The sequence below is a fragment of the Myotis lucifugus genome, unplaced genomic scaffold (assembly GCF_000147115.1).
Source record: "Myotis lucifugus unplaced genomic scaffold, Myoluc2.0 scaffold_29, whole genome shotgun sequence".
Taxonomy (NCBI): Eukaryota; Metazoa; Chordata; class Mammalia; order Chiroptera; family Vespertilionidae; genus Myotis; species Myotis lucifugus.
Genome location: NW_005871077.1, coordinates 3,682,728 through 3,695,222, shown reverse-complemented (window position 1 = coordinate 3,695,222; position 12,495 = coordinate 3,682,728). Strand labels below are relative to the sequence as shown.

Sequence of the window (12,495 nt, the reverse complement as noted above, 5' to 3'; positions counted from 1 at the left end):
GGCAGGCTGGTGCTGGTGCCGGTTCCTGGCCCTTTTATTGATAGGTTTGAGGCCCCCTGACCCAGCTGCAACTTTTTTGACAGAGTTTTAGCCTAAGAAAGGACAGACCATTCATATGCAAAAGCCACTGCCCACAGCTTGGGTGGGGTTATAAATTTGGTAGGGCGGGGTTTAAGGATATTACCAGGGCAGAGCAAACAGAAATGGCTGCCATTCAGCCCTGCACCAGGGAGGTCCCAGCATGGGAACAATGACTGCTGCCAGCATCTCCATCTGGAAGAAAGCCGCCCCTGAGTTCCTGCCCTGATGCTAGACAGTCCAGTTTCTCCCCGTATGTGTCTGGATCCCCCAGAGCCTCGCCCAGCACTGGGTCTCAGAGGAAGTGGGAGCTTGTAAATTCAGTTCACCTTTTAAGAGGAGCAGCTGGGTCTCCAGCAGCCTCTGTGTCACTCAACCCGAATCCACACTGGTTTTTACAGTCCGTAGTTCTTAAGGATGTAGGGACTCCTTTCCCCAGCTCTGGAACCCTGGGCTGGGGCTCTGGTGTAGGGCTGGGACCCCTCACTCCACCTGGAAGCCTCCGCAGAGCTGATCTCTCTCCCGATTAAAAAAAGTGGCACACCCGGGTGCCAGACCAGCCCGTTCCGCGCCTCTGCGCTTCTGCGCCTCCTACCAATCTCGGTGTGCTTTCTTCTTTACCTCTCTGGTTGTAGTACTTCCACTCAGCCAGCTTTCCTACGGTTCTGGATGATAGTTGTTCTGTATTTTAGTTGCAATTTTGATGTGGTTGAGGGAGGCAGCAAGTGCATACATTTACCTATGCCGCCATCTTGGTTCTTTTTGAGTTTTTATTTTATGAAATTTAAAAAAATCTCAAGACAGCCTTGCTTTTTCCTTTCCATATGTAACACATTAAGGGAATGAAAACTAATTGTTAAATGGCTTAAGTAAAAGCAAGTAAGATTATTCAAATAAAAAGTGTGTGTGTGTATAATGTATTTTGGCATATATAATCATAAGTATTAAAAATTGATTAAATATGGAGGGAGTTGCTTTTTTGTTGCCATTTGTATTAGTTATTGGTTAATTCCTCCTGTGTTTCATTTTGCAAAAATCAGCAAATAGGATGTGAGGCCAATCTGGCTGTGACATCTGTTACCCCATTGATCACCAGTGTTGATTCGGCTGATCTGGCTAGCTAGGCGGGTGTCCCCCTCCTCCCTCACCTATCCATGTGCGTTCCTCCCGAAGCTGCACACTGCCCCCCCACAGGAGAGAACTGGTCTTTGGTCAAGGGTATACAAGTAGCTGTGCTCCCTGCTAGAACCTCCAAACAAGCTCTCAAAAATCAGTAAATACAATATATATCTGACATTTTATTTCTTTTGTAGACAAAAGCTATCACATTATGTATGGTTTTATACTTCACTTCTTTTTAAAAACAATATATTTTAATGATTATTTACAGAGAGGAAGGGAGAGGGATAGAGAGTTAGAAACATCGATGAGAGAGAAACATCGATCAGCTGCCTCCTGCATACCCCTACTGGGGATATGCCCAGAGCCAAGGTACATGCCCTTGACCAGAATCGAACCTGGGACCCTTCAGTCCACAGGCCGACGCTCTATCCACTGAGCCAAACCAGTTAGGGCTATACTTCGCTTTTTTCTCTTAGCAATATATATTGGAAGTCACTCAGCCCATAAAAATCTCCTTTAATCTTTTTTAGGGTTACATAATATTTCATTATGTAGATGTTCCATAATTTTTTCTAAGGATGGACATTTAGGTTGTTTTCTAATTTTTCTGTTACAGAATTCCAGATAAGATGCTTCTTAATTAACTCTATAATAATGATTATTCAAAAAGGATTTCAAAGAATCCTGCCTTTGTTTCTCTGCTCAGTCACCAATTAGATCTGTTGTAGGTAAAATGTATGCTGATTATACAGTGATTTACCTGAGGATGAGATGCTTGTGCTATCATATAAGCTAAAAGGACAAAAATCACCTATAATAAAAATCGCCCTGTGCATCTCTTTGGAAGATGGTATATTAGTCTGTAGTAGAGCCATTTTTTTCCTTTAATTTTGGAAAAGATGGCTTTTCCTTCAGTTGAGTTTGGATGGTTTATGAGAAGGGGTTATGTTATAGAAGTTCTTTAAAAATTAGATCGACACAGTGCAAAAACCTAAACCAGGATCTATTTGAGGAAGTCGTCGTTTCAAATTTTATACTTACTTCAGGGCATAAACTTATTGATGAGCAAAGTCACCCATACTATTTGAAGTTATGTTTCTTAAAAATCATTCATGCTTTGTATTTATTTTTGGTTCCATGGATAGCTAAAATTGAGTAAATGGAAATGTACATATGTGGCATGCAACTCCACTGTATAAGATACATTTTGCATAGCTGTTGTGTCATCCAAAAATCCAGTGAGATTTTCCTTCTCCATAAGGATAGATAGATACATTCCACTAGTTTTCTGGGAAGTATTAGTTATTTACTGGTTTGTTATATCAGTAATGTAAATTACACTTGCTTTTTTCTTACCTCATTTTTTCAACAGACATAAAAACCTGCTGTATTCTGGGCTGTGTTAAATTTTGAGGTTTTGGTCCCTGTCTTCATAGCTTACATTATAATGGGGAAAATCAATACATGCACAGTTATAATACAGTGTATCATATGCTTCCTCTCAGATAGCATTCATCATATACCTTGAATATTTTAAAAAATTTTCACACAAATATTGGTAGATATTCAAATTTATTTATACATGATTTCAAATTTCTAAAAATAGTCACTTTGGGGCAGATAATTCTTTGTTGTGGGGGCTGTCCTATGCATTATAGGATGATTAGCAGATGATAGTAGCATCTATCCCTCCTGTTGTGACAACTAAAAATGTCCCCTGGGGGCAAAATCATCTCTATTTGAGAACTACTTTCCTACAGGAAGGGCAAGGCAGCTTAGATGGTAGGGTCATCTAAGGACTTAGAAAGGGATACCAGAGGACATTGCCCAGCAGATCACAAGGAGAAAACTTAGATGACTTCTCTATTATCCTTCAAGTTCTTTGTGTGATTTCAGCTAACACAGGCCTGTTTAACATATAATGCTCTATTAATTACTAATCTTAAAAATAAAACGTGAATTTATGTAATAACAACGTCAGAATATATTCTGAGATAAAATTAGGGTTTTTGTAAAAGTATTTGGAAGTTCAGCTTTGCTTGTGTTGTGTTTGCTTGTAGAATTGTATTTTTGTCTTACCTGTTTCCATTATGCTTTTCTCTTGTGTGTCATTTTGCCATTGTGCCATGTTATGACATCATAATTTTCTTCCCCTTTTTCACCAAGTCTTTTTGCCAACAGGGCTCACTCTCTGAGTCAGGGGTCCTCAAACTTTTTAAACAGGGGGCCAGTTCACTGTCCCTCAGACCGTTGGAGGGCCGGACTATAGTTTAAAAAAAACAACTATGAACAAATTCCTATGCACACAGCGGCGGCAAAAACACACGGCGGGCCGGATAAATGTTTTCGGCGGGCCGCATGTGGCCCGCGGGCCGTAGTTTGAGGACCCCTGCAGTCTGAGCTCTTACATTTACTACTTTCTTCTTAGAAAAATTCTGTCAGTCTTTGGCCTGCAGTCACATGTAAAATCTGATCCTGTCTCAGCTGTCACTATTATGTGTTGTTGCATACCCTTTGCCACAGTAATTTTATTTTCTTTGCTATGAATCCATTGGAGGGATGATTACAGTAGAGAAAAGTTAGACTGGATTTTGAAAAAGAAAGTATAACAAACACAAGATTTTGCCAACTATATATTGACTGCATCTTTCTAGCATTCGATGCCATGTTATCAAATTTATAGTTGTTTATCTTATTTGGTTAGTTATTTGTATCTTAAGTTATATGTAGCAAACCATCTACAGAGCATGTAATAACAAATTAAATGGATTTTTATCATTTTGTTAAATGTGTATACTTAAGTTTTAATAACTTTTGAGATTTACCATTTTTGCTCAGAAAGTTCTGTATGTCCATTGTAACTTTATAGTTAATTAAATGTCTTTTGAATGACAAACGGTATGTAAGAAGGCCAAGAATTTGTAGAATAGTTAAAAATCTTATTATTTTTATTTCACTAATAAAAATCCCATATAATATCCTAAATTTTGTTTTGTTATAACAAGTACTTATTTAAGTCCACATTGCTAACTGCAAAAAGGAAAAAGATGAAGTTGAACCATTTATTAAATGTGAAACTACTGACATTATGAATAATGAATAAGTTATGACAAGGTTGGTAATATCTGTTTCCAATGGCAAATCTAATTTGACTTGAAAATATTTTAGCAAATGAAATTTCCTGTAACAAATCTTTATGACTTTAAGATTACAGTTCATCAGTTCTTAAAGATTTTAAAACCTTTCAGTGACATAGGAATGCTGTTTTACATTCTTAGTTAACAGACTAAACCAACATTTAAGTTAATGATAACAAGATACAGTGTAAGTCTACATTTAACATAGATTTTCTGCTATTTGCTAATCTTTTCCTTATCTGGTTAACAAAATATAATAGCTAGTTAAATGCTTTTTCTTCTGAGACCAGCCATGTCAACTGTCTTCTTATTATTTTCACAGTTCCTCATTAAATTGCTAAGGCTTTAAAGCATCTGGCTCTAATTATAATTTCTAACAAAGGCTGAATTAAAGAACATGGGGTTTAGAGTTTTCTGATTTTGTAAGTTATTGGTAGTTGTTGACAACAAATAATTGGTATGGAAATCACTCTTGAAATCACAAAATTGTAGTTAGAGAATATTTATTAGGTAGAAAAGTACTTAATATCTGCCAGATATTTTATATATACATATTGCCTTGCCTTTTTGAACACATCATTTTACGTAGTCATATTAAGCTTAGGATAAATGCCAAGAAATGGAATTGCTAAGCCAAATAATATATGTATTTGTAAATATATAGGGTGTGTCCCAAAAAATGTGTACATGCTTTGAATAATTATTAATTCCAATGGGTTAAATCTGAAAAGAAAGAAACATCAATTGAGCTATCAGAAAAAAGTGTATGTACATTTTTTTGGACACCCTATAGAATTACCAATTTTTTTTCTCTAGGAGTTGTTCTAATTTATACCTCACTTACACATGAAGGTCGTTAATACTCTGTAGCAGGAGTGAGGAACCTTTTTCTGCCAAGGGCCATTTGGATATTCATAATATTACTCACAGGCCATACAAAATTATCAACTTAAAAATTAGCCTGCTGTATTTGGTCAAACATTTAATTAACTCACCCCTAATGCCTTGGCAGGGCCATACCAAATTATTTCACAGGCCTTATACGGTCCGCAGGCTAGACATTCCCTACCCCTGCTCTATAGCCTCACCAACACAGTTTTTCATCAAAAATTTGTATTTTATTTTCTTACTTTTTTTTCCTTTTTCTTTTTGCTACACTGTTGAATGAAAAAAGATTTTAATGTGGCTTTATTTTGTATTTTTCTTATGAAAGAAGTTGTCATTTTATTTCCTTTTCTATGACCCATATATTCATGTCTTGCAGACATTTTTCAGTTTTAAAGTGGCAATTGTTATTTTATAATAGAGAAAGAGAAGAATTTGAGATAATCACCTAGTTGATTTATTGTTAATAATATAAAGTTGGTCTTAATTCTTTTTGAATGTACACATGTACATGAATATCACATAAAGGCTTTTTTTCTCTTTTTTTCTAAACATGAAGTTTGGGAGTAATCAGTCCAAACCAGAGTTCACAGTGGACCTTAAGGGGGCGATGATTGAGATGGCTTCCAAGGATAAATCCAGCAAAAAGAATGTATTTGAGGTAATAAATTTTTTTCTGAATATAATTCACATTCTTAACTGTAGTGATTAGATCTTCTTTTTTTGAGTTACTTCAGAAATGGCCTTTCAGTGTAACTAATTTTGTCAAATTTGGTCATTAAGTCAGTTTGTATTAAGAAAAACAGCTGATATGAAGATCTGGGCTTTATTTGCATAAATTATAGGATCTCACATTATATATTACAAACCTTTGTTCCACAAATCTTGCCTTTCCCCAGCAACACTAAAAAAGGTATGATTTCATTTACTATGAAATCTAATATTAAAAAATCAAGACTTTCCATTTTGTCATTAAAAACCTCTGCACAGTAATGTATGATTCTACGTCATTTTTTGCTGCATATCAGACCACCCCCACAATTTAGTAGCTTACGAAAAGAGTCACATTGCTTAATTTATCTGGTACTGAGGTGAGTGATTCTTCTGGTCTTTCATGAGTCTTCTGTCACTTAGTGGCTTGATTGGGGCTGGATGGTTCACATGTCTGTTGTTGGTGCCAGCTGTTTGCTAGACCTCTTTCTCCACAAGATCTCTAATTCTCAAGGAGGCTACCCCAGGGTCTCTATATGGTGGAATCAGGGTTCCAAGAGGGTCTTTGTGAAAGCCCAAGACTTCTTGCAGCCTAAATTTAGAAGTCATATGTCAAATATATTCTGTTGGTGAACACAAGTCAGAAGGCCAGCCAAGTATTCTGGGTTGTGGGGAACTAGAGTCCACCAGTTGATGAGCAGTAAAAAGTCACATTGTAGAGTATGGATAGAGAGATGGAAAGAATTTTTGAGGCTCTCTTTGCAAACAATCTTTCAGATCCCAACCTTCCTTTCTAGCTTAGTCCTTTCCTAGCTTGTTGTCTAGGCAGACTGGATTAGTTGCTGTTTTCCTGCCTCTTTGATTTTCACTCTGTATTATTTACCTTGAGTACTGACCCATGCCAAACATTACCTATATTGCATAAGAAATGTTATCACAATATTGATACTTCTGCTTTGTTTATGCTTTAAAGTAGCATTTATTTTAATGTACCTTAGGTTGTCGTCATCTGTAAGTTATTCTCCCCAGTAGATGATGAAGTGTTTTTTGTATTTTAAGCAGAAAAACTATGTATTTACTTATCTCTAAGAACTTCTAACAGTGTTTCTTATGTACACTGAATATTCATTATTAGTTGACTGACTTGACCCACTTTCTAGAAAAATGCAAGGAAGAAAGTTACTATTTTCTGAATTAGCCTTGCAGTGCCTATAACTGATTCCAGAATGAAGAGGATTCAATGGTCAAATACCTTTTTAAAACATTATTTCAGGAACTGTGCTTGAGTCATATGTCTTAGAATGTTGTTTGGGAAACATTGCCATAAGTTCCTGTAGGGGAAAAAAAGTTACCAACCAAAAAATAGGATTGCTTTCTTCAACTACCTTACCTCAAGCAATTGTAGGAAACTTTGAACAAAGAAATTATACATAAATTGTTATTGCCTTCAGATACCATAATACAATAGTATCCTTACTTGAGTTAGTTCATGATTTGACACTTTAGTAAATTTAGTAATATTTCTGCCCAAAAGGATATGACATATATCATCTGTGCTATCTTTGTACTAAGCCATTTTATTTTCTATTAAATAGGAAATAATGGAAGTCTAACTCTTTGTACATTTTCCCCTACATTTATTTTTTTAACCAGAGGGGGGGAATTTCTCAGTTTTATATAAAAATATCTTAAGTTTTATGGATTATGTTTCAGTTCTAATGTAAACTGTATGGCTTTGATACTTAAACATATTTTTTAATGATAAAGTATATTATATTTCAGTAAGTGTTGTCATTTGTGTAATGGAATTTGGGACCCTAAATTAAGATTTTCACTGAAAATTTATTGTGAGAAAAACTTTACATTTTATAAAAGAATTCAGCTGATATTATTTTATACTAAAATAAGAGATATTCCATTACTGTGTAGTACTTAAACCTTTCATCACATAGTATATTATATGGCTTCTAATCTTCTGCTTGTGGTTTTTTAGATTTTGAATTAAATGTATTCATTTATTTGGTTGAAAGCACTAACCATACTCTCTCTCTCTTTTTAAATTTTCTTTCTTTTTCATTTTCTGTAAAGCTGAAAACCCGTCAAGGAACAGAACTGCTAATTCAGTCTGATAATGACACTGTTATTAATGATTGGTTTAAAGTTCTTAGTACTACTATCAATAATCAGGTATGTGTTTGACTTAGGTAAATTTTTTTACTTCAGAGCAGCTTTTTATTTTGGTTTTCTAATTGGTTATTGCATATCTAAGTTCCAATTTATATGTGAAAAAAACATTCTTTTTTATTATTTATTTATTTTTTATTTTATTTTTATTTTTATAAAATATATTTTTTATTAAATAATATATTACATATGTGTCCTTATCTCCACATTATCCCCTACCCCCCGCTCATGCCCTCACCCCCCCCCTTCCCGGTTGTCCGTGTCCATTGGTTAGGCCTATATGCTTGCATATAAGTCCTTTGGTTGATCTCTCCTCCTTACCCCTACCTTCCCTCCAAGGCCCGACAGTCCAATCAATGCCTCTCTGTCTCTGGATCAGTCCTTGTTCATCAGTGTATGTTGATCATTATATTCCACAAATGAGTGAGATCATGTGGTATTTATCCTTCTCTGACTGGCTTATTTCACTTAGCATAATGCTCTCCAGTTCCATCCATGCTGTTGCAAAAGTTCCTTCTTTTTTTTTTACCGAAGCATAGTATTCCATTATGTAGATGTACCACAGTTTTCTAATCCACTCATCTGCTGATGGGCACTTAGGCTGTTTCCAAATCTTAGCTATGGTGAATTGTGCTGCTATGAACATAGGGGTGCACATTCTTAATATATATTTTGACAGAGGTGGGTAAGATGGTGGTCACTTCAGTAACTCCCAGGAGCTGGTGAATGATTTAGCATTCTCATTTATATAGTGTCTAACTATTTAAAATATTGTAAATAATTTTCACATGAGGCATTGGTCCAAAAAGAAATAGTTCAAGAAGAAGGGACAGTTACACTATGCCTAGAGCATAGTATTTATTCAATGAGTGAATGAGTTGGAAATAGTACTATTTGGTGCAAACAGGTCCGAGGCAAAATTGTGAAATGAATGAATCGGTAGTCTCTTAATTAGCGTGCTTTTTTTTTTACTAGTGACACCTCTCTAATCCCCCAATACCCCAAGGTATTCTCAGATGTTCTAGCTCTCCTTCATACCCCAACCACTGCCCTCATGTTCCTGATAAATTTCTTCTTATATATATAGCAACCAAAAAGAACTGCAGATTTATACTCAGAGCTATATTTTTTACCCATTCACCATATGGGGCATGGCTCCTAAATAGGGATCACATGTCAGTGACAAAATTGAAAATGAATACATAGGAGAATGTGTTACGGTTTAAAACTAATCAGAGACAGAAAAAAAATTGGGAATCACTGGCTTTGGTAGAGATTAAGATGTCTATCAGAGAATTTATAGGTGATGCCCATAATTAATGAATTTTGTGATCTTATTAAGATAATCTACCTCTATGGGCATCAGTGTTTTACTTATAAAATAGAGAGGCTGGATTTGATTGTCTCTAAGTATCCTTTCAAGCTCTAAAATTTTATGATTCCCTCAGTTCAAAACACCCAGATATAGAATCTGAGTATGCTTTAACTTTTCCTCTTTTACCTCCTCTATCAAATGACTCATATCTATCCCTCCCTCCCTTCGTCCCTGTCTCCTCCCCTCCCTCAAAATTTCCCTCCCTCCCTCCCTCCAAACCTCCCTCCCTCCAAACCTCTCTCTCTCCAAACCTCCCTCCCTCAGAACCTCCCTCCCTCCAAATCTCCCTCCAGACCTCCCTCTCCATTCTTCCTTTCCATTTTCTAATGCTGTCTGATATTTCTGAATCTTTTTCCTTTCTTTCCATTTATTCCTGAAACCATGTACAGACCTTTATGGTTTCATGCCTTACATTTAAGTCTTTTATCCACCTTGAGTTTATTCTTGTGTATGGTGTAAGTTGGTAGTCTAGTTTCATCTTTTTGCATGTATCTGTCCACCTTGAGTTTATTCTTGTGTATGGTGTAAGTTGGTGGTCTAGTTTCATCTTTTTGCATGTATCTGTTCAGTTTTTTCAACACCATTTATTGAAGAGACTGTCTTTACTCCATTGTATATTCTTACCTCCTTTATCAAATATTAATTGACCATAATGGTATGGGTCAATTTCTAGGGTCTCTGTTCTGATCCATTGGTCTATATGCCTGTTCTTGTGCCAGTACCAGGCTATTTTGGTTATGATGGCTTTGTAGTATAGTTTGATATCTGGTATTGTGATCCCTTCTACTTTGTTCTTCTTTCTTAAGATTTCTGCAGCTATTCTGAGTCTTCTGTGATCCCGTATAAATTTTCAGAGTATTTGTTCTAATTCTGTGAAGTATGCCATTGGTATTTTAATAGGGATTGTGTTGAATCTGTAGCTTCCTTTTGGTAGTGTAGACATTTTAATGATGTTAATTCTTCTAATCCATGAACATGGTATATGCTTCCATTTCTTTGTATAGGATCAGGGAATAAACCAGATGAAAAGAGGGGAACTTATTACTATGAAATTTTAAAATATGTACCATTTACAAAGTGGCAAAAGATACTAAGTAATGAATGTAGCAAGAGATCTGCAAGACCTTTGCAGGGAAAATTACAAAACTTTATGGAGAGACATTGAAGAAAACCTAATTAAATGAGAAACATATTATGTTCATAGATTAAAAGGCTCAATAATGTAAAGATACAATATATTTCCAAATGATTTATAAATTTATAGATTTGAGATTTTTGAATCTCACTCAAAATCCAATTAGGTTTTCTGCTAGAACTTGAGAAGCTTATTCTAATGCAAAGGGCTAAAAGTGTCCAAGACACTCTTGAAGAAGAAAGTGTAAGGACTTGCTCTATCATATACCAAGACTTCGTAAAGCTATATTATTTAATAGAATGTTGTATCCATAACAGGATAGATACAAAGACCTGTAGAATAGACCCCATATCTTTGGACACTTTATGCCAGATATAGCACTGTAGATTAGTGAGTAAGAATAAATTTTTTAGTAAATGATGCTGGGCCAACTGGATATCCAAGAAGAAATTTGAGCCTTTCCTTACATGATACAGAAAAATAAATTCTTGGTGGAATAAAGACCTCAGTGTGAAAAGGCAAAAAGCAAGGTTGGCTTTGAGAACTCAATCCAGTTTTTTAACCTATAAAGGTGGTTAGACCTTAAATTAAGATCCCTAGGATTTCTTTCAATTCCTAACATCCATGAGTCTGAATAATGCTTAACTATTGACACAAAATGTAGTTATCTTGTGCCATTTTCTCAGAATGTAGCTTCATCTTGTTCTAGCACCATAGATTGTAGCCTGACTTTTTAACTGTTATTATTGACACTCATATGCAGTTAATCAAAATGAGGCAAGATCACTTCACCATCAGTGTAAATCCATTGTTCTGTGAATTATCAGTAAATTTTCTTGTTGGAAATTCAGAATTAATAACATCTAAGGAGAAAAAACAGACTAATTTAAATGATTTGTCAAATATCTAAATCATACCTGTTATATGCTAATTGGTTCCCTAAAATAATTTGGAAAGTTAGTCACTGATAATTCTGAAAATTATGCTGTTACATCTAAAGTAATATCAAAAGTAATGCATGTTTGCAAAATCTCCAACCCATAGACAGTAGAAACTGATGAAGCAATTGAAGAGGAAACACCAGATTCACCAGGAATAGAAAAACAAGATAAAGAAAAAGACCATAAGGATCCTAGAAAACTTCGTTGTAAGTCACTCTTTATCTATTTGGCTAGTGGTTTGAGTGAGCTTATTCTCTTTCAAAGATTTTATTTTTTATTTTATATATTTTTTATAAAAGCTGAGTGAAATCTCCAATGTTATAAAAAAGTTATAAGATTAAGTACTTGCAAGTTCAATGTTGTAATACTCTCCTTGTTAGCTCATTGTTATTTTTCAACCTCATTGTATGCATCCCTAGAGCATTATATTAATTTTGAGGGACTGTGATACTTAAAGAGAAAAAATATATATTAGGACGAACTTTTTTTGAGGTCTCTAGGAAGCTGAACTTTATTGATTTAAAAAGATATAATTACTGTTTGTGATTCTAGATAGAAACTTAAACTTTAAAAAGTCAAAAGTCATGGGGACATATACCATAGTTTCATACTGGACACCAGGCAGCCATCTCCGGACTAAGATATGTCTGTGCAAGTACAGGTGCATGCACCCATATCTCCAGATCCTATGTACATAAAGAACCAGAGCTAGGCCAGCAGTTTTAAGAAAGCATTGTCTTGTGAATTACCTTGTTTAAATAGGCCATTAGCTATGACACTGAACTTTGTTAAATCTATTTTAATAAATCCACATATAACTAAGAATGTATTTTTAGCCTCCAAATTAACTGAGTGATTAGAAAATCAGTTCTACTTTTGTTCTCTCATATTCCAATGAAGTTTAAGCCTATTAATGACATTGTTACC

The 12,495-nt window shown here is 35.1% G+C and overlaps 1 protein-coding gene across 15 annotated transcripts in view; it reads left to right on the top strand.

Annotated features, from left to right (window-relative positions):
* The window catches only part of ARHGAP12 (Rho GTPase activating protein 12), a 179,244-nt gene that overhangs the window by 157,466 nt on the left and 9,283 nt on the right, over positions 1-12,495 (top strand). For 13 of the 15 annotated variants that reach the window (XM_023752210.1, XM_023752217.1, XM_023752216.1 and 10 more), the window contains 3 exons: positions 5,782-5,883; positions 8,022-8,120; positions 11,672-11,774. In XM_023752210.1, coding sequence (XP_023607978.1) covers positions 5,782-5,883; positions 8,022-8,120; positions 11,672-11,774 — 304 coding nt within the window. The remainder of the gene's footprint in view (positions 1-5,781; positions 5,884-8,021; positions 8,121-11,671; positions 11,775-12,495) is intronic. The other 2 variants (XM_023752208.1, XM_023752211.1) reach the window with 2 other exon arrangements.